Raw genomic sequence first — 21868 nt, 5'->3', positions numbered from 1 at the left:
ACCATTTCGATCTTATTCATTAAATTATTGCAGGTAAGGATAAATGTAAGAACAATGTTGAAGGCAGAGCTAGGTATTAGGAAGAAATAGGGCAGGTTGCAAACCAGATGATCAAACTAGATCCCAAGGAATTTTTTTGTGTTTCTTCCGAAAAGCCGAAATTCACTACAGATTTTAATTGGGACCGGGGAAAAAAAGCATAATCATGAGTGCAGACCAGAGGGTGAGGTCAGTGTCATCCTAATGCAAGGTCAAGAGAATTCAGTGACAGGGCACAACCATCCATGTGTGTGTGCGCTGTAGATACAGTATGTACATTCATGCATGTGTGTGTGTGTGTAGGTAGGTAGGTGTTGATAGATGCTTGCTGACAGTCTGGTACAGCCTGATAGCAGTCACAGCAGTCACCCCTGTCTGGCTCCACCAGCTCCCACTGACCACAAATGATGACCACACACACACACACACGCACAATGCCTCTATCACCTCTCAATATCTATCGCTGTCTGCTTTGGAGCCAATAGTAAGACCTCTCCTTCCCCTTTATTCACGCACACACACACACACACACACACACACACACACACACACACACACACACACACACACACACACACACCTCGCTCTAATGATATGGATTGCGAGTGACCCTGCTGATCAATAGGGGTCAAGGCCGGAGAGGGAACTTGGCCTGTCCATCTGGTCCCAGGGGACACCGCGAGAGACTGGACAACTGGAGGGCGGGGGGCAGTCTCAAGGATTACCCCAGATCTACTTTATAAGAAAGACTTTACGGGCAACTTTTTTTTTGTTTATTGTGATCCCGTTGTGATACACTATTGTGAATCTTGTACCGTAACCCTCAGAAAGTGAGGACATTTCAAGAACATCTACACGATGTGGGACCTTCAGACAGTCGTTCTGGCAAACCAGGTACTCATCATGTCCTAAAAAGAGTGATTTTTGCAAAACTTCGATACTAGGAACCACTTGCAATACATAGAGCTACCCCAACACTAATCACTAACATCTCTGCCACGAGATGTTACCCACAGCCGTGATTAATAGGTTGTTGTTTTCTAGATCTTGTCTGGCTGCCGATAATGCATCCACATTGTCCTCTCTCAAATGACTGATCCATCCTCCCTTGTTTCTCCCTCCATCCTCTCATCCCCCCCCCCAGTCCTCCCACCCCGTGTCTGAGCGGGGCCAGATGGGCAGTGGTCAGCGACAGCGACGCCCGTTAGCCTTTGCTCTTAGAAGGTGCTGACCTCGGTCTGACCATCAGGATAAATGGTGAGCCGCATTTATCCTGGAAACGGAGGGATGAGCAAAGAGAGGGGGGCGGGTAAAAGAAAAGGGGATATATGGATGAAACGTGGGAAAGGGGTTACGGTGGAGGAAAAATAAAATAAATGAAGTGGGGCGTTGAGGGTGTGAAGATGAGCAGATGTAGATCAAATCGTTGGGATTCTTCTCAAGCGTCTGTTGACGTTCTATGACTCAGACTCTTAGGTTGACAACGTTTATTGTCTTCTCTCTTAATATTCTTCATTTATTTTATTGGAATTATTTTCAGAAGCTTCAAGACCAAATATTTTACTGTCAGACGCCGCTGTGGAAGAAAGGCATGTAAATATGATGAAGGAGAGATGGAAGGAAAAAAGCAAAAATGAAAAGAACAATGACGTGAAGGGTAGGAGGCACACGGGAGGTTAAATCGTCAAAGAGCAAAGGGAGGAAGGCTTGAATGGTTGCATCATGACTTTTAAGGTTAGAAAACATCAACTCCTTTGGAATACCAGAGAGCAGATTCATTTTAACTCACCCACTTCTAAATCCCCGACAATAAGAATCAGATTAGCGGCTGAACAGGATGTCTGGAGGACTTCCCACTGCTCCTTAAAGACATTTGTCTTGTGTCTCTGTAATGCAGAGAGTGTTTGGTTTCAGGTATACTGGTGTGGCACTGGGGCTTCTTATTGCTGCCAATGTGACGGAAGTGAGGAGGTATTGCAATTTATCAGACAATGGACAAAAAAAAACAAAAAACAAAAAAAAACAGCCATAACAATTCCTCAGGGCATAAATGACATAATGCAATCAATGTCTTTTTTTTATAGATATGCAGCCTGAGTATTCAAATCTTATTACATCCTTTTTTGAAAAATAATATTATGATATTAAAAAATGATATTTATTAGCTAAAATTAATATTAATATTAATTAATTAGATAAAAATGTAATCACCTATTGTGCCTATGTCAGGGTTAGCAAAATGCTTTTTTTATTTTTATTTTTTTACAAACACCATTAAAGAACATGATAATGTCAACTCCCTCGCTACTATCCTGAACATCTCGGAGCTAAGGTTTTGGATTGAGACGCACTTTTGCCATCTCTGTATTTTGCATTTACCACATTGTCCTTGTGTGAAAGTGACAAATTATTGGTGTTGAGTGGATTAAAAAAGGCCAAAGTAAAGAAATGATTTACAGTAAACTACCGCACACCCTGTGTAAATTAAACAATTATGTGGATAGGCATTTTGAATGATTATTAAGTCCTTTTTTGGGGTAGGTGGTGGGAGGTTAAAATATCTTACTGATGTGCAAGTTACTTTTTTGTTTTTATTGTTTTGATATATATATTTTTTACAATCTTTACACTACATGCACCCTTTATTCAAACATTTCCCTGCCATTTATCGCTCATTAAAATCCTTTTCATGCACGGTAAAGAGCTCCAATTGTAGCTTCTAGAATAAGAGCTGCATGAATTTCACGAAACTAAAAAGGAGCTGTACGAGACAGCGCAGTAGGTAGAAAGAAGACAGATTATTATGAGTCTAAACCACAAAGCACGCCTCCCTCCTCCTGCCCCGCAAGCGAATACCCGATTCCTGAGGGATCTCTTGATGTTATTGCGTGACTTATCCTTACTGTATGAATTAAATGCTTCAAGCCCTCCAATCCCCTTTTCATAATAGCCTTTGATTTCACCAAACAAATGACTTGGTGTTCTTCGAGTGACCCCATCCTGAATAAGAAGTTCAATTTCAATGGGCTTAACCTGAAACAACCCACACAAAATACTGTGTGCGTCTCTTCAAAGTGGTTTATTAAAAAATATATAATTTATTAAAAAACGTAAAATGTTTCCATGAATAAGTCAGAAAAAAAGGCCTGGCACTTAATGGGGCCAGGATGGCAGGAGAGGAGGGAAAAAAAAACCTTACATAATTGAGGGGGTTTCGAGTCGGAGCTGATGGAGAGTAATATTTTGGGAGGAAGGCGCAAGGGAGCTGGTGTGTCTGCAACAACCACCCCCCCCCCGCGACCTTCTGACAAACACATAAGCAGGCATGACAACACACTCTGTCTGTCAGTCATTCCGTCCGTCAGTCTTGTTTGTGTCTCACTCACTCTCCCTTACATGCACGCACAGGCGCGCACGCCACCCACTGACGGCACGAAGCTCCAAATGTCAGGGGAAGGTTCATGAAAAATAGATCAGAGTCAGAGTTCCTAAAAGCCAGAAAGGTGGAGGAACACTGGGCTGAGCCGGGTGGGAGTTGAAAGGGGGGGAATGACAGGTCAACTATAGACCCTTTCCAATTTACACAAAAAGCCGCAAATCTACTGGCAATGTTCCGTATTGGCGTCATGTCAGAACAGAACACGAGCCGGATGTTCTGTAAAAGTTGTTCCGTGAAATTCCCCCGTTCTCGATAATTCTTGTATAATTTCCTGGAAATCACCGGTATGGCTGTGAATGGAAGTGTGTGGGAATGGAAGCAGTGACATTGCCGTAAAGTAAGAGTGGAGCCGAATCAAATAAAGCACAAATAGTAGGTTCTTACAAATATTTATTTCGTACAAATATTAAAAAATATATTTGTTTTCGGGAACAAAAACAAACATTCCAAAAAATGGCGAGTCCGATCCGAACCGTGGCCATCGGCTGCAAAGACGAGAAACTGAAACACGTCCTGCCTCTACGGAGACAGATTTTTTATACTCTTAAATTTTATTATTTTTCTTCTTACAAATGCCACTCAGTGGAGTGACATTTGTAAGAGTGCGGAGCCATAGAGGAAATGAGCAGACAGGGAGAGGTAGAATGGGTGGAGAACAGGTGGAGAACGTTCATTCTCCCGAGGCAGAGAGTGTAGGACAGGTTGAAAATGATCACACTGATTTAATAACATTGGGTTGGTGTTATTGCTTCCAGGGACGGGGGCTCTGGGATCTTATTGCAGCGGAGGGAACCGAGTCCGTCAGAGAGGGGCGGGGAGGCGGGGTGAAAAGCTGGTCTAGCCAGGAGAAGAAAAAAAAAAACAAAAAAAAACAGATTCAGATTGTATGTCCGTTGCCGACGGGTTGTCCAGACGATCACATCTACACTGGACATAATGTACTTACCCTAACCTATTAAGTACTGCATCCGTAACAGTCATCTAATGTGGGAACAGACTCCATACTGAACTTCTCCATAAACGAGGCCAATGTGTGAATGACCAGATTTTTTTTTTTATCCAGCAATGTTATGAATTCGATGTGGGAAAGGGGCTGAAGTTGAGAGAAAAAAAGAGAGGGCGAGACAGAGAGAGATAACGAGAGGCAGAGAGACGGATCGGCGCAGGTCAAAACAACATGACGTTAACTCTCCTCCCTCTGTTGACGGCCTCACACCGCATCAGAAGCTGTCTGGATATTAGCGGAGGTTTGATGCTGATGCAAAGGTGCAGCTCCACCATCTTCAGGTCCAAATATGGCAGAATGTGTGGGTTGTGATGGGTGTCGGCGCTCCCACTAAGTGGCAGAGTCACTCCGTGTTAGTTAGGACAGAGTTCACCGGAGAGTTCAACCTTAAGACCCGGAGCCGTTGAGAAACGAGGGACGAGACGAAGAAGATGAGACGCAGCTCGGGTCCTCGGGGAGGGAGGTGGACTATTCACACATGAAGGGGTTTATATTACGTTTATCATATTTATGTTGTATCTTAATAACAGTGTGTGTGTATGTGTGTGTGTGTGTGTGCGCGTGCCAAATGTCAGCCACTCAATAGCATTGACGGCGGTGACTAAACAGGGCGGGTTCAACACATACTGTACCTTGCGCGGTGTAGACCAGCTCGCTGTAGATTATGGCTGGGATGATAGGGACCGGCAGCTCCTGCAGGAAACCTCTCAGAGCGTCGCTCAGGGCCCCGGCGTCACAGTGGTCGAGATCTACCGAGACCGGGTCTGTGTGCGAGAGAAAGCATATTATTAACGCAGAGAACGGGGGGGGCAGGACAAACAAACTGCGGCTGCTTCACTTATATCAAAGGTGATTGCATTCATATGTGAAACAAACAAATGGCAAAAAAACTGCCAAAACATAATGCTCAACCAAAAATAAACATCGGTCCCTACCACCACTGAATGGCACACCACAGGGATAAAAAATTGAAATGTGTAGAAATGAATGGACGGTTGACTTGGAGGGAGGACTGGGGGGGGCACAGTTTCGGCAAGCTGTTACCAAAACATCTTGATTAGTCCAAAGCCGTTGGCGCCCCTACATGGTGAGGGGTGAAGCACTGTGGGTTTGGGTCATTGGTGAAACGGGGACGTCAAGACTCCGGGGTGGGTGGAGGAAGTGGAACCCTATCGCTCAGCAACAGATAAAGATGCCGAGATGTGCTTCAGACAAAGAGAATGTACTCGCTCGCCAGTAGACACAACACCAGATAGCGGGTGTGCGTGTGCGTGGACATGTGTGTCCTAACAGATTACCGGAGGACAAACCACCAAGCGCCATCGAGCGCTCGAGCCGCCCCATCTTTCACCCCAACCTTCCCCTTCTCTCGTCGTCCCTCCGTGCTCCCCCCCCAGTGTTTCTCCTTCTTCTTCCCGTTTGACCTCGTGTCTCTCTTCCCACCCTCCCCCCCCTCTCTCTTTCCCCCGCATCCTCCATCCTAATCCGATCACTTTCTCCAATCTCTTGCTTCATCTGCCGCTCCCACACAGCTTTTTAAACCTCTTTTTACTCTCTTGTTTTATCCATCTATTTACCTATCTATCTATTATTGATTTTTTATAAACCAACACATAAAACACGTCAGAGTCAGACTTGTAAATAATAGTAAAATAAGTACATCCATCATAAGAAACATGGCATAACAAGGCCTCTCTAAGTGTAATGATAAAGGAACAAAGGAATGGTAGAGGACAAAAAACACTAAAAAAATAATAAAAATATAATGAACAGTACAACGATGACTCATACTCTGCACTACACTCTTCAACCCCCCCCATCACTTCTTCACCACACACAACCCTGCACCATTTGCTAGAACCTCTGGAGTCAAATGGTTGTTAAACCCCATTGATTTCCCCCCTAACTAATGGCTGAATAAACTTAACCAATCACCACAGGCCAGTAAACCACAGGCCCATTAATATCAATGGATGACCTCTTCACATCTTGGCATTGAGGCCTATATTAAAGTGCAGCGCTTTGTCTTGTCTTTAACGCTCGCAGGACCCGACCCCGGTTGGTTTTGCCGTTGCCCAAGGACGCTAGTTCATTACAAGATATTCATGTCTTCTTGTCTATTTGTCGAGTGGGGGGGGGGGGGGTGTCAGGGTTGGTGACCCCGCCATTGACAGCCACCAACAATTTTGGTTTCTGAGACGCCCGTTCGAGGAAAACAGCTCTGGCAGGAAACCAAGCACTTTTGGACGACACTAGCAACGGGTTTGAAAGCACTATATTTGTCTTGCGACCTGCTTTCCAGCACCCAGAGGCGTATAAAGGGGGAGAGGGAGTCTTTCTCCTTGACACTCATTCCATACATTGAATGTGACCGTGCTACAGCCAGACCTTGGCCAAACCTGTGGGTAAATAAACACCTTCTGCAAGCAGGATATTTGTTTTGTGCCACTGCCTATAGTGGCTTTACACTGTGCTGAGGCTCGGGCCCCAAGGTAAACTACGCTTTTCGGCCCCATACTTGTGTACTTGAGAATTTGTGTAAAAGTTGAAACAGGACAGTGTCTAAAACGGCATTCTAGCACACGCCAAATTAGTGTTTGGTATGTCAAAAACCATAGCAGCAAAAAGTAAAATATATCAGAGAACCAACCTCCTTTTTATGCAAATACTAAAGTATATTGGCCAACGGTACAAAAATGTATGTGTAGTATGCTGTACATAGCAGGGCATTTCGGACAGAGGGATTGCCTCAAAACATATCTGGGGTCCATTGGGCAATCGCAGATATGTTAACAATTTAGGATCCGAAATACACCTCAAATAATACAAAACCATTACAACAGTAAAGAAAACAAAGAAGCCACCAAAGATGGAGTAATAACAATGGGTGAGGAGGTTTTATGGTTTGAATGGTGGTTTAAAGAACAAAATCACTCCTGCTCTGTTACATTTTCAGGCAACTTTGTTTCGGTGACCTCAAACTCTGCCCTCCCGTGCCCCCGAACCCTGCGTGCAAATACGTCGGCAGGCACTCAAGCGAACCCCTCAGAGCAGTCTCCGTAGCTACTTCCATGTGCCACACGGAGCGTGCTCTTGGTCCTTCGGGGGTCTGGGGTTGCGTAGTACCAGCCGGCGCTAAGCCGCGTGGGGGCCAGGACACGCCTCAGTCGGCAGGGCTGCTTTAATCACACCTAATAAAAATAAAAAGGGACTCTGGGGCCCAAGCCCACGCCACATCATTACGCCACTCGACAGAGACAAGTCCACGGATCAATTTCCTGCCGCTTCTTGGCCTTTCCCCGCACGCTCTGCATTCTACGGCTTCGGTGCACCTCCTCGGTCTCCGTGTTTCTGTCCCTCTGCAGGCTCCGCAGACCTCCTGCCCGCTCCCTCTCTTTTTCTTTCACGTTATTCCGCATCTGGCACTCTCTCCGCCTGTCCAATTCCTTTCTGCTCCACCAGCTGCACAGAATCCAAAAAGGCACTACAATACTCTTTTACCCGCTCCCCCCAGCTCTCACACACACACGGACCCTCACACACGGACCCTCACACACACACACACACACACACACACACACACACACACACACACACACACACACACACACACACACACACACACACACACACACACACACACCCCGTCTCCTCTCCCTTGCCAGTTGTCATTCCCTCGTTCTAAAGAAGTAGAGATTTAAGAAAAGAAAATGCAACTGATAAATAAGGCGCAAAAAACTATTCTGATGCCGGGCTGCGGTCGAGCTCAGAGCCGAGGGCATGTCCGAATCAGTGTGTGTGTGTGTGTGTGTGTGTGTGTGTGTGTGTGTAGCAGTTCAAAGGCCTGCAACAACTTACTTTTACAGTATATGTTTTTGATAATAGTCCTATATTCTTTGAATGACCTTAGATGACCTTTGTGTAAGTGACATGTACACCATGTCCTCGTCTCCCCCAGGGTGGAGTTTGGAGTGTAAAGGTAATGAAAAAGGTTAAAGGGCATTTGCATGACGACAACTAAATAGCAAGGATTGGAAATGCAAACCGCGGGTGGGTGAGGTGGAGGACTATCATTTACCACTGGTATGTCAGCGCCGTCATTCAAAACACAGCTGACAGAAAGGCGAGTGTGTGCACCCCTTACTGTTGCTGTTTTGCTGAGTTTTTGGCAGAGTTTTAGGGACATGTCTGTTGGGACGATTTGTCATTCATGATGGTTTCTGTTTGTTTTTATTCTAATCCCTAATTTGGAGAGAGTAAGAGTGACACCGACCTCAACAAAAGAGAGCGCCGTCTCACGGCATCTATCTCAAGCAGTGTGCGCGCATGCGCGCACACGCACGCACACACACACACACACACACACACACACACACACACACACACACACACACACACACACACACACACACACACACACACACACACACACACACACACACACAAATTTCTTTTTGCCATTCTTGCAGTCAGTTAATTAAGGCTTTGTGATAGTGGCAATGGATCCATTTGCAGATAAGCAGATGAATGAATGAATGCATTGACGGCTGAATGGATGAAAAGACTACAGATGAGTCAATAATCCAATCGGCTGTCTGGTAGACAGAATGAGATTAAGATGTGTGTGCGTGTGGGGTGGGGGTGGATATGTGTCAGTTTATTGATACATCATGCACCTGAGTTGACCAACTTTGATTTTATATTTATTAATAGGATTTCTTCATCTTGAGCGTGGACTGAGACTAACAGTAACAGATACAGCCTGAAACCTGGGCCACAGCACTTGGAATTAAACTGAAAATAAATCATCATTTTCCTATAACCTTTGAGATATCACTTTGGGTGAACACTAAATTGGGGTGTGTGCAATCTTCAAGTGTCTGGAGTCACACACACACACACACACACACACAAACGCACAGCCTCTCTCTCTCTCTTTGGCATCGAGATAAGCAATTATTGAATAACTTTCAAAGTTTGTTTGTACCTACAGTACATTGCGATCTAGCTACAACCCTTTGGAAATGACCCACTGAAGAATGTCTGACCTATTAAAGGATTACGTGTTCCCAAACTGGCCAAGGCCATCATTAAAAAAAGTAAAATTTTAATATTTACATTAGCAGATAGCACAACCGCTTCACAATGTCATATTGTATGTGATATAGAGTGGGTCAAAACCCTGCACATCTTTAACAACACTGGCCTATTTAAAAAAATCTTTATCTGGAATCCTTGCGTACAGGTAGCGTTTATGGAAATCGTATTGCGGATGTAAAGGACTTTTCCAGTGAAAAAGTGAAGGTCTCTCTAAATGGGTGTGATGAAGTGGTGCAGAGACTCGAGCCAAGGAAAAGCGGAAAATAACAATTCTACATGCATAACCAATCAACGAGGGTAATGCGGTCTAATGTCATAATGTTGCACTTTAATGCAATAAAATAAATGATGTGGGTTTTTACCTCCGTTTCTTTGCACTGTGTGTGTCTGTTTCTGTGTGTGTGTGTAAGCGCATGTTACAACAGCATTCCGATAAGAATCTCATTATTCTACAAAAGCCTGTGCGATAATTTTATTGTCCCTAAGTATCCCAGCACCCTTATCGAGTTGGAACAAGGTTCACTGAAGGGAAAATGTAGATTTGCGCATAATAGCAGCTCAGAAATCAAACACAACACAATGAATGAATGGAACTAACGTCTACGTCTAATGCAATAGAGAGGATTTTAACCAGTGATGTGGATGAGAAAGTCAGAGGAATCCAGCAGAGGAATCCTGGGAGAACAGGCTGTCAAAGATCCAAGAGAACAGAATGGGCATTATGAATTAAACTGCTCGTGGCCGCTCATTTGGCCGGCCGCTTAAAGACACCTCTGAGCCGAGGGCAAAGTCGTCATGAAAATAACACGACGGTCGGGTTCTGATGTGACAGCAGAAGAGTGCGCTGGACCCATGGAAGCCCTGTTTCCCGAGTCCCACGGTCCATTCTGAAGCGACGGTCGTTTCCGAGGCATTCAGAGTTGAAGAGTGTTCTGTTGGAGCCCGACCGAAACCATTTCACGTCACGTGACACAGTTGGAGCCTTTGGATTTACCAATTGTGAATGTGTGGGAAATGGATATGTGGATGTAACACTGACAGGATAATACTGCTGATGTGAAAAGATTGTCAACATATTACAAATCCCAGGAAGTGAGTCTCTGAAGCATACATTGCAAGTGTGCCATAACTTCTCCTAAAAAACATAGCTATGGCTATGGGTTCCGCCATTGGAAGGGAGCTTCAAGGTTACAAAAGTTCACAGAGAGAAGTTGCATCTCTCTTGGATGGGACAGGATGACTTGGCCACCAAGTCATCCTGTTTACGACATACTGGACTGGAGTGCCATCTAAATCTAAAATAAAAAAAAAAAAATTTCCTTTTATCCTTGAAAGGATATTATTAGAACTCCTGTATGGAGGAAGACACAATTGCAAAAACAAAACAACTTTCACTCGCCCCCACTCTCTTTCTTTACACACACACACACACACACACACACACACACACACACACACACACACACACACACACACACACACACACACACACACACACACACACACACACACACACACACACACACACACACCAATAATGAGAAGTTTTGTGAATTCCCTGACACCCCAAAAAACTAAAATCACAAAAGGAGAATTGACAATCTGAGGGAAGGATTGAACATATTGAGACACAGCAAAAAAGAGGGTACAGAGACAGAGAAAGGCAAGAAGGAGGAGACAGACTAAAAGGTGGTACGAAAAGTCAGGAGGGCTCTGCCGTGTGACTCAAGGTTATCTTAGGCCAAGCAAGACTAAGTGAAGCATCTGCCACACACACACACACACACACACACACACACACACACACACACACACACACACACACACACACACACACACACACACACACACACACACACACACACACACACACACCTTTTGAGCTATGACAGATATCAGAGGCGACAGACTGTTAAAAAATACACTCGTTGAGACACAAACGCACGGTTTTTCGCCTGGTGGAAAACATCAGAGGAAGCAGTCGACGCAACAGTTACAGTGCATTTGTCTACTTGGAAGAACCACAACAAATCAAAGCCGTGGCGGAACAGCGAGCGATGATCGGCCGAGCACGCCACACTCCCTGAGAAACTAGAAACTTTACTACTTATTTTTTATTTTCCCTCATCCAAGTTATCTAGGAAAGTGTTATTCCTTCGATATCCATACCTTTGCTAAAAATAATCCTTTCACTGTAAATGACTGAATGAAGGTTTACCTGATTTACCTGAGCTCAAGTAGAAGTAGTGAGGAAAGCGACTTCAGTAAGAGTATATCATTGGTTTTTAAAATAGCGCTGAGAAGTTACTCGGTATTATATTTTTATTTTGTGCACACAATAGTGTTGACTGCACAGGTAAACACACTGCAGCTCACGTAGAAGCGGAGACAAATGGAAATGAAATCTTTTACAATGTTTCTTTTACAAAGTATTTTTAACATTAATTTAAAGTGTACAGATTACAATAGTTTGCGAGAAAATAACTGTATAAAAGTAAAACAAAAGTACTGAATTCAAGTTGTACTGAGTAAAGTAACTTTACAGGCGCGCATACATACTTAAGTACTGTAACCGGAGTAGTTGTAACCAGTACATTTCCATCTCTGCTTGCAAGGTGATGACATTTCTTTCTTTTTGCCGTTCATGTACAAGTACCCGACGTGAACACGGTGAGAACGTGGAAACTCTGCACAGGAAGGTCCCGGTGGACAGGCCCTGTCGGAACGCCGCACAACCTCCTTGGCGTGAGGCAACAGTGCTGACCAGAGTGCACCTAGAGCGCTGCCTCCGGTCATGGAAAATTTTGTCAATTGAAAGCTGCATTACTCAAAGGATTCGATGCACGAAAACACCCTCAGCTCGTGGTGCACTACGGTTGGCTGAATTCGCCAACGTGGTCCAATGTCTACAGTTGGGGTTGGGACTATGCGTTTTGTTCGTTCAAGTGCACGTCATCATTTTTGTTATTGGCAGATGAAGAAGCCTCAATGAAGATCAGTGTCTTAGTACTACAGGAAACAAAAAGAACCAACGAGGGATTTAAAATTGCGTTACTTCATTTCATAATTTAAAATATATCATGACTCCTCAATTTGCCACAAAAACAATGAAAGAATGGTAATACTTTCAAGTAGTGCTTTTTTGGTTCTAATTTGGGAAGGCACTGTCACTGGCTGGCCCCGCTTGGCTCAGCTGCAGCCAGGCTGCTGTGACACGGGCCTAAAAAAGGGAAATACAAATTGTTTGCGAGAACGAGGGTGTGTGTTTCTATGAATTTTTGGGTGTTTTTACGATTGAGGGTATGTTCGAGTACATGGTTTACATATTTTAACGTTGCCCACTACTTGCTCATCAACACCCTCATGCAGAGAAATACCGGAGGTCAAGATAGGTCAAATGTGAAGACAGAGACAATGCAAACAAAACCTGGAAGCTGAGGGAGAACAAGGCGAGGGCGGAAGAAAGTTTTGACGTGACAGGACTCATTCCTGACAGCCCACAGAACCAACGGCTCAGAGTGTATTATTTAACACATGTTAAGGCTCCCAGGCTCCTCCTGCTAGCATGCTGTAGTGTCCTTGAGCAAAACACTTAACCCCTAATTGCTCCTGATGGTTGCGACCGTCGTGATTGAATAATTGTAAGTCGCTTTGGATAAAAGCGTCTGCTAAATGTAATGTAACATGTGGTGTCTACTGATTCCAGTGGCACAAGCACAACAAACTGGAAGACAATTCAATGAACAAAAACATAAATACATGCATATTACATTATTAGTAATAATGACATAGTAATCATAATACCAATATAATTTTAAAATAAAAGTAAAAAAAATAAAAAACATTAACCACAAAAGAACAGGGCCCAAAGGGGGGGGTCACACGACACCACACCAAGGAATCAACCAAACACAGTGCAAAAGGTCACATTTCCCTCTACAGAGCAAACAGAGCAAATTATGCCCTTGTAGCACCACTGTTGTTTGAAATACTGCACTCGTGACCTCACTCATTAGTTTGTGGAGAGAGAGTGAGAGAGAGAGAAAAAGAGAGATGTGAGAACCCACCGAACCTGTAGTGTGTATAAAGTATAATGCATATGGCTAAACATTTCACTGTATCTAACAAATGTGTGCCTTGCAAGGTTTTCTTTGTGTGTGTGTGTGTGTGTGTGTGTGTGTGTGTGTGTGTGTGTGTGTGTGTGTGTAAAGATCCTTACTAAATTTGCCATGCCTTGTGTTTGCCATGTCTACTAGATTTGTGAGTGTATGTGAGTGTGTTTGTGTGAGTGCAGATGAGTGTGTGTGTGAATGCATGTGAGTGTGTGTGTGTGTGTGTGTGTGTGTGTGTGAACCCGCTCACCTCCCTGTCCCATCCGCCCTTGGTATTCTGCTCACATATACACTGCTATCACAACACAGACTCAGATAGATGCAACAGGAGGACACGAAGAGCGAGAGAGAGAGAGAGAGACAAAGAGAGCGAGAGAGAGATGCACGGGCAGGCAGCCCTAGAGATACTGAGAGGGAAAGTTTGCATGGAGACATGGAAGAAACATTAGCAAACTAGAGTCTGCCCTTGTATTTTAAGAATAAAAAAATGGCTGGCCTCCTCTTGTTCAATAGACCTCGTGTAAATTGAAAGAGAATTTGAAAAAAGTCGAGAGAGAGAGAGAGGATCGTCTCAGAAGTGCAGGCCAACCCTAAATTATGAATAAGGCTGACGACCAAGAAACGCACACTTCTCAAAGAGAAAGTTGTCAGCGCTGTTTCACTCCTTATTTTTCTGTCCTTTTTTTTCAATTTGGAATTGGGTGTGTTTGGATGGCCTTCAGCCCACTCGCTATTAGATAGAAGCTGGAGAATTCTCAATGAAAACTATTGAAGGAGTAAAGAAATCAGCAGATGTAGCACTCTGCACAAACTGGAGCAAGGTCAAAGTGCAGCAAAACACTACGTGCTGAGGGGCTGTTTGACTCCTTAAAACCACCGAACCAAAAACTTGCTGACATACAGAGGAGAGAAAGAAATGTTCTGGGTGGTGAAAATCTACTTTCAAATCCCCTGAACCTGGCGGGAGTGGGGGTGGGGTGGGGCGGTTGTTAATGGAGGCTCTGCATCACTCTGGGAGGACCAAAAGCCACCATTCTCTGGGGTGCGACTTGGTGGACATTGTCTTCACTGCAAAGTCAGGGTGTTCAATGCCATACGAGGCTCACCGGGACGTGAATACTGCCATGGTTCCCTTCTTTCTAGTTCTGGAATGAAGATCTTCTTCATGGTAAGTTTATTACAGAGATCCCATTCACGCCGCAGAAGAGACTAAATATCTATGTGGGTTCCCAGAAGAGAGTGCGGACCATGTGATAAATTAACAAAAGGGTCCTGTGTTATGATAACTACAAGATTGATGACTTGCAGGTCCCAGGAGCTGTGTGCATGCATATGTGCGTGTGTGTGGGTCTCGAGGGTATATTATAGCAGCCCAAGGTTCTATGCCAGTACGGCTTAATGATAAATCAAAAGTTATTCCATCAATATAACAATTTTGATGACATTTCTCTCTCACTTCATTCTCACATCTAGCGCTGTTATCCTGTGCATGTGGCTGTGCAGACATGCATGTGTGATGATGTCTCTCACTCTGTTTGTGTGTGTTTTGCTTTACTAAATTTGTGAGGACCGGTCTCCAAATTGAGTTTTTTTTTTTATTTAGAAGTGCAAAAGAAACATGGGTGTATTTATTCGGACCTCACTTTGATACCGGTATTTATAGATTTTTTGTGTCAAAGGACAGCACACCTGAAAACACACTAGCAGTGATGTGACACTGGCATACATTGTGTCCTCATAACTTAAAAGGCTTTAATACATATACAAAACATTTTATATGAAAACAACCTGTCTCCTGTATACTGTGTGTGTGTGTGTGTGTGTGTGTGTGTGTGTGTGTGTGTGTGTGTGTGTTCAACAGACGGTGCATCCATGGGCATCACTTCAGTCGCTCACTTTACGGAGAGAAACATATGGCCGAGACGCGACGGCGGAATGTGGGAGAGGAAGCAGACAGACGGACTCAGGGGGAGAACGAGAAAGAAAGAGAGATACGAGCACAATACAAAATACTGTCTATTGATCTGACCAAGGGAGGGCAGACAACAGAGAGAGACAGAAAGAGAGACGTTGTGTGTCATGCTGAGTGGAGCACTGCCGTGTCATCGGAGAACACTGACTGAGAACACAGGACTGCTTTTCTACAGATGACATCATCGAAATGGGTGGATGGAGAGAGGAATGAATGGATGGATTGATGGGGGGGGGAGGAGCAGATCAGGAGAGTGACAGTTAAGGTGAACACATGAACGGGTACATTACCGCACTTGCTACTCTGAAGGGACTCAAACAACATCTTTTACCAACACACAGCCATGAACCTGCAGTGATGTATTTAACTACAGCAGCATCTGTTGCTGGGGAGTTGAAAAAACATGTGCGTGCGTATGCGCACACACACACACACACACACACACACACACACACACACACACACACACACACACACACACACACACACACACACACACACACACACACACACTAACCGTGTTACTCAGAAGTCACATTTAGGCACAAGGCCCCTCTGATTGGCAATCATGCAGTTTGCCAAAATGCAAAACATAAAATTACTTGTAGTTCATCTTTTGTTAACATCAACACTTTATAAATTTGTTTTGCAAAATGCATTAAAAAAATGGAATACTGCTGCAAAGTACTACTAATAAGTTCTCCAATAAATAAAAGATTATCAAATGAATTAAAGAAAATATTATAAAAAATAATAAAAAAAATTTAAATATAAATGGCATTGGTTATTGCTTTGGCCCGATCTGAATTACCAGCAGAAGGCTGTTTCAATAACAAAGGGTGAAGCGTTTCAAATGAGTTATCAAGTTTGACGTGTGGCCAGAAACATACCCAATCACTACAGAACCATGTCGGCTCACTGCTTTCGTCTTCTCCACTTGTCTTTGTCCGTTGTTGTATTTCACCGGGAAACCGAAGTGTCCCCCATACAGGAGACCTTCATGATAAGGGAGGGTCTTCAAACTCTGGCTTCTCCTTTGCATTTGCCATGACGTCCCTAAACAGAGGCTTGGCTGGGAAAGCCACAGTAAGCTGAGGGACTAAACGATCTTACGGTCTGTCACTCAATATGTTACTGTGGGAACTTGGATTTGAAGTATGTTCCGCACGCAAAACCAACCTACTTTGCATTCAGTACACATCTGCATCGAAACGGTCCACTACGAATACGTGTTCCGTTATACCCCAAAATGTAAATATATACATTTAAATATATGTATATACTCCCTGTATAGATATGCAAACCACACACGCACATAAGCAGCAGAAAAAAAGCTTAGAGCTGCAGAAGTGTGTGTGTGTGTGTGTGTGTGTGTGTGTGTGTGTGTGTGTGTGTGTGTGTGTGTGTGCGCGCGCATGCATGCGCCTCTTCGCTCCCCAGCTGACTGTAAAAAACGCCGTCTTCTAATAGGTTATTGACGGGCGCCGGAGGAAAGCGATGAGATCACCTCCAGCCAATGGGAGAGGCTGCGAGGGACAGACAGAGGGATGAGGAGGAGGGAGAGAGCGACAGAGACAGAGGAGAAGTAGTGGAGTTGAGGAATGAGCGAGATAGGGAGGAAAAAAATGGAGAGATGGCAGAAGGGACAGAAGAGGGAGAGGAGCCCGTTTAATTTGTGTTTTGCTGAACTCAGCGGTTCCTGTCGTGGAGGTGTGTGTGTGTGGGGGTGGGGGGGGGGGGGGCACGGTGATGAATGAGTGAATAAAAAAAGGAGAGAGGAAGAGATAGAGAATGAAAAAGAGAAGGGGAAGAGGGATGGAGGAGGCAATAAAGGGCAGTTTAACAGGTTCTAGGCGGAGTGCGGGGAAGGAATGGGTCCGAGGCTCATTAGCGGGAGGAGGGAGGGAGGAAGCGGCTGTCCACAGGAGGAATGAAAGACAGGAGGAATGGATGGAGAATGGCTAGATAGAGGATAAACAGAGGGGAAAAGATTCTCCAATGAAGCGTTGCATTTAGCAATCCCAAATAGAATGGGTGCAGTACGCAAAGTTTGCTATTATTATGAGGGAGAAGGGGGAGGGCAAGCAGGAGAGGGAAGTTGGAGAGAAAGGGAGAGAGAGACATAATCTATATTCTCCGTGTGTGTGTGTGTGGGTGTGTGTGTGTGTGTGTGTGTGTGTGTGTGTGCAAAACGCAGGACATTCTATACAGTCTGAACGATCGCCAATATGACTCATCGCTTCCAAAACGATCACTGCCCAATCTCTACCAGAAAAGCTAGCACATTGGATGTGCACACATGCATGCATGCGTGTGTGTGTGTGTGTGTGTGCGCGTGTGCATGAATATATGGTTCCCATGTGTGTCTACATCATGCATATACCATAGAAACATTCCTGCTGTGTGGACAAAGTGAAGCATGCACGGTCACACAAATGACTTAACATGAAACTAAGACAAAAAACACACATGTGCTTCAACATGCTGAGGCACACACGCGCGCGCGGGCACAAGACGCAGTCTCACTGTTACCGGGCCGACACAGCGAGCGCTGTGTGGGCATGGCAGAACCAACCAGCTAAAAAAGGCTAGCTATCACCATAGCAACGTCCAGGCCATGTACCAATCGGAGGTCGACTTGATGAGGTAATGTTCTGAGCGCTTTCAGAGCCGGTCCGACTCTCAAGCAGTTGTGCGAGTATGCGTCCATGCAAACACACACACACACACACAAAACCACAAACATCACCACACCACAAAGATCTGACGATAACATCCTTCCATGCTGGAATTAATGGCATCACACACACACACACACACACACACACACACACACATTTGGAAGAACCCAAGGGTGGAATAGCATGAGAATTTCCATACTAAGAAACAACTCCCTGTTGCATAACATTCTTCCATAACCCATGCATCACTTAGAAAACACACTCGGTCACAACATCGAAAAGTAGACAGCAGCCACAGAGATTCATAGGAATCACTGAAGCGTCCAGTTGAAACCACAGAAACGTATGATGCATCTTTTCTGCACCACTCCAAATGGCCGATGATGGCAGACGTATGTCATCGGTACCATACCGCCCTCACGCTCTGCAGTATTGGTGGGAAAATGTGTTGATTTTTATTCATCATTATGTAATGCTCATTTCCAAAATAACAAGTGCTTACAAGCTCAAACAATAACCATCGCAGTGATGCTGAGGAGGTTATAGGTTCTATTTATTGTCATTTCAGACACTGAATTTGACAATGGATCAGACTGTCGCGGGGGTCGTAAAGCATATGTTTGGATTTTGCAGACTGTTTAAATTAATAAATAAAATAAAATATTGTTTTTATTGTTATTAATAACAATTATAATAACACTTAAAAAATAAATAATTATAAATAGTAAATGTAAATAATAGTTTAAGAAAAGTTTTTGCATCATTTCATTTCAAATATGTTAAAGAGAATGGAACAGTGCAATAGCGAATAGTCATATACCGTATTTACTAAAATATCAATTGTGTGGTCTACACAAACAAATAAAAGCTTGCCGCAAATAAAGACCGGGTAAAAAACTGATTGGAGCTGTGGCGCTATTCTGGTGCAGAGCTCCACTCCCAAACAAAGCAAATGAAAACATTGTGATTTTATGTAGATGTATTTAATTTACTCCATTTCCTACTGCTGCGTAGATGGCAGATAGCATCTTGGGGTAAATGCTGTGAGCGGGTTCGCTCTCCAAGCAGGTGTGTTCAAGGCAAACTCGGAAAACTGTAATTCCACCGTTGGCTACCACCATAAGTGCGACTTTTAGGATAGATACTAGCGCTCTCTTTTTTCACCATACATGTGTTGGCGCCCAGACCGAAAAGCAGTTGAGGTAAATAAAGGCCCCGGTCACTATTTGAGGAAATACAGTATATACAAAACATACTTAGTTTGGAGCTAATAACATTAGCTTGCCAGTTGCTTGGCAACAGTTGCTTTCGGCCGTAGTTGTCGGAACCAAAATATGTCGGACCTGTTGGAAAATGTCAACTCGCCCGGACATAAAAGCCTCCACACCACAGAGCATCGGAGCTTTTTCGGACGAGCTTTCCAAACCTCCATAAGAAATGACTTCTGTTGAGTAGGTGTCATTTGTCAGAAGAGTAATATATTTGGGTCGGAGAAACCAAATTCACTAGCACATGTTTGGACACACATATACTGAAATAAATAGATGTACCCCCCCCCAACACACACACTCACTCACACACACACACACACACACATACGGATTATAATGTAATTTTTGTGTAAATATCGTCGCCACACCCTCCATCTCACCTAGCGGTGCTAGTCAAAGTGGCAAGGTAGTAGGGCTGAACGATTTGGGAAAATAATGGAACTGTGATTATTTTAGACCAATATTGCGATTGCGAGTTAGTATGCAATTTTTTTTTTAGTTCCTTATCTTCTGTATTTTTCACTTAATATAAGGAATAAATCATTCTATAGTAGGACCAACACAACATTGGGGGGGAGTAAAAGAGTCAGAGAAAGTGTCCCCATTACGCACGGTTTCGTTCCATACGCACTTGTATCTCGGGTTCTGTCAGAGAGGGAGACAGGTGGGCAAAACAGGGCCCAAAAACTCCCTCGCCCTCGCCCTCCCCCCTGGGATGGCGTTGTAGGCAGCCTTGCCTATAGGAAGAGCCGGCCCGGTTACATTGTGCGACATTAAAAAAAAATAGCAGCCAACGCGATTGTCGGTTTGAATTCGATTCATCGTTCAGCCCCAGCAGTCAGACCATGAAAGACAAACGTCATTTTTTCCCGCTAACACACAGAGAGGGATGCCCCCCAGTCCCTCTGCAGATTTTCACACACAAAGAGAGTGAGTGAACTGCAGCCGCCCCTTCCCCCACCACCTCCTCCATGCAAACCCCCGGTCTGTGTACCGCAGCGGCCACCTGTCAGCACCCATCTGCACACGGTGCACCGTTTTTTCAAATATATTCCATAGGATCCGTCGATGCACGTTAAGGCGTTTGGCTTGAGCCTCGTGCGGGAGGCCAGCACGTCAAGTCAGCCCCCCCCCCGCCCCCAACCGGTTTCCTGTGGTTTCCCAAACAGCGGATTTTTCCGTGGCGCGGCCCTCTTTCTGTCTCAACGTATATGCATGCCTACGTGTCAAAGCCACGCGCTAAATTCCTCTGAGTGCCTCCATGTCAGGTCAGTTCAGTTTAGCGCTCGGGAGGGCGCACACGTCCGTGCCCCCGTGCTGACCCGACAGCACTCACTACACAGGTGTGCATGTGTGTATGTGTGTATGTGTGTATGTGTGTGAACGTGTGTGTGTTTAGGGTCAAATACTAATGTGCATGTGTGTGTTTAGGGTCAAATACGGCCTGTGATCTATTGCTTGTATACCTTTGCAACAGCGTCTTTTACATTTCTGTTGGCTCGTTAACCTCAGATCTATCCGTAAAAGTATTTGTGTGTGTGTGTGCGCGGTATCTGTGGTGAGCTGAAATTGTAGCTGGCAAATATAAATTGCGATTTTTTTTCAAATGTAACCACTTTGTTACAGGGAATAATAATAATAACAATAATAATAATAACAGTGTCATAATAGTGTCATAACAGTGTAATAGTATGCAGTAGTGTAATATTATATGTCTACCTGTAGAAGCGGCATCTTTTCTCTCATTTGAACATGAAAATTCGATAAAAATAAAAAGGGTCCTTATGGAAACTCGCCTAATTGACTTTGTATTTATTGCAGCATTTCAAACATTGGCTTAAAATTCCACTTAAATGTGGATGGAAACATGATTTTGCAATCTAACCACAGGAACACTTAACAATCAACAAAAAACAGCCGGAACTCAAATTCTAGCACAAAACAGAAGAAAAAAAGAAAAACCTTTTCTGTCGTTCACACATTCTGTATATTTCCCCAAAATGTAAAGCCCCTGACATCATTCCCCGACGTCCCATGGCTAAGACAAACAACCTTCCCTTCCCTTCCCTCGCATACTCATTCCCTCCATCTCCCCGTCCCACTCTGTGCTCTGGCTCTGCACTTCATTTTAGGAAATTAAGTGCAGAGCCAGAGCACTCCCTGGTGGTCCCAGACCTGAACTTCAGCAACTAAAACTTGGACAACTTTTTTTTTGGGGGGGGGGGGGGGCGGAGGAGTCTGACTCTCT

The 21868-nt window shown here is 44.3% G+C and overlaps 1 protein-coding gene across 1 annotated transcript in view; it reads right to left on the bottom strand.

The window, feature by feature from the left end:
* Positions 1–21868, bottom strand: part of pik3r3b (phosphoinositide-3-kinase, regulatory subunit 3b (gamma)) — a gene marked incomplete at its 5' end in the record, with an annotated part of 171857 nt that overhangs the window by 92592 nt on the left and 57397 nt on the right. Inside the window, one exon of the mRNA XM_080007594.1 lies at positions 5117–5248. Coding sequence (XP_079863720.1) covers positions 5117–5248 — 132 coding nt within the window. The remainder of the gene's footprint in view (positions 1–5116; positions 5249–21868) is intronic.

Source organism: Zeus faber (assembly GCF_960531495.2).
Source record: "Zeus faber genome assembly, chromosome: 1".
NCBI classification, from domain to species: Eukaryota; Metazoa; Chordata; class Actinopteri; order Zeiformes; family Zeidae; genus Zeus; species Zeus faber.
This window is presented reverse-complemented; position numbering and strand designations above follow the sequence as displayed.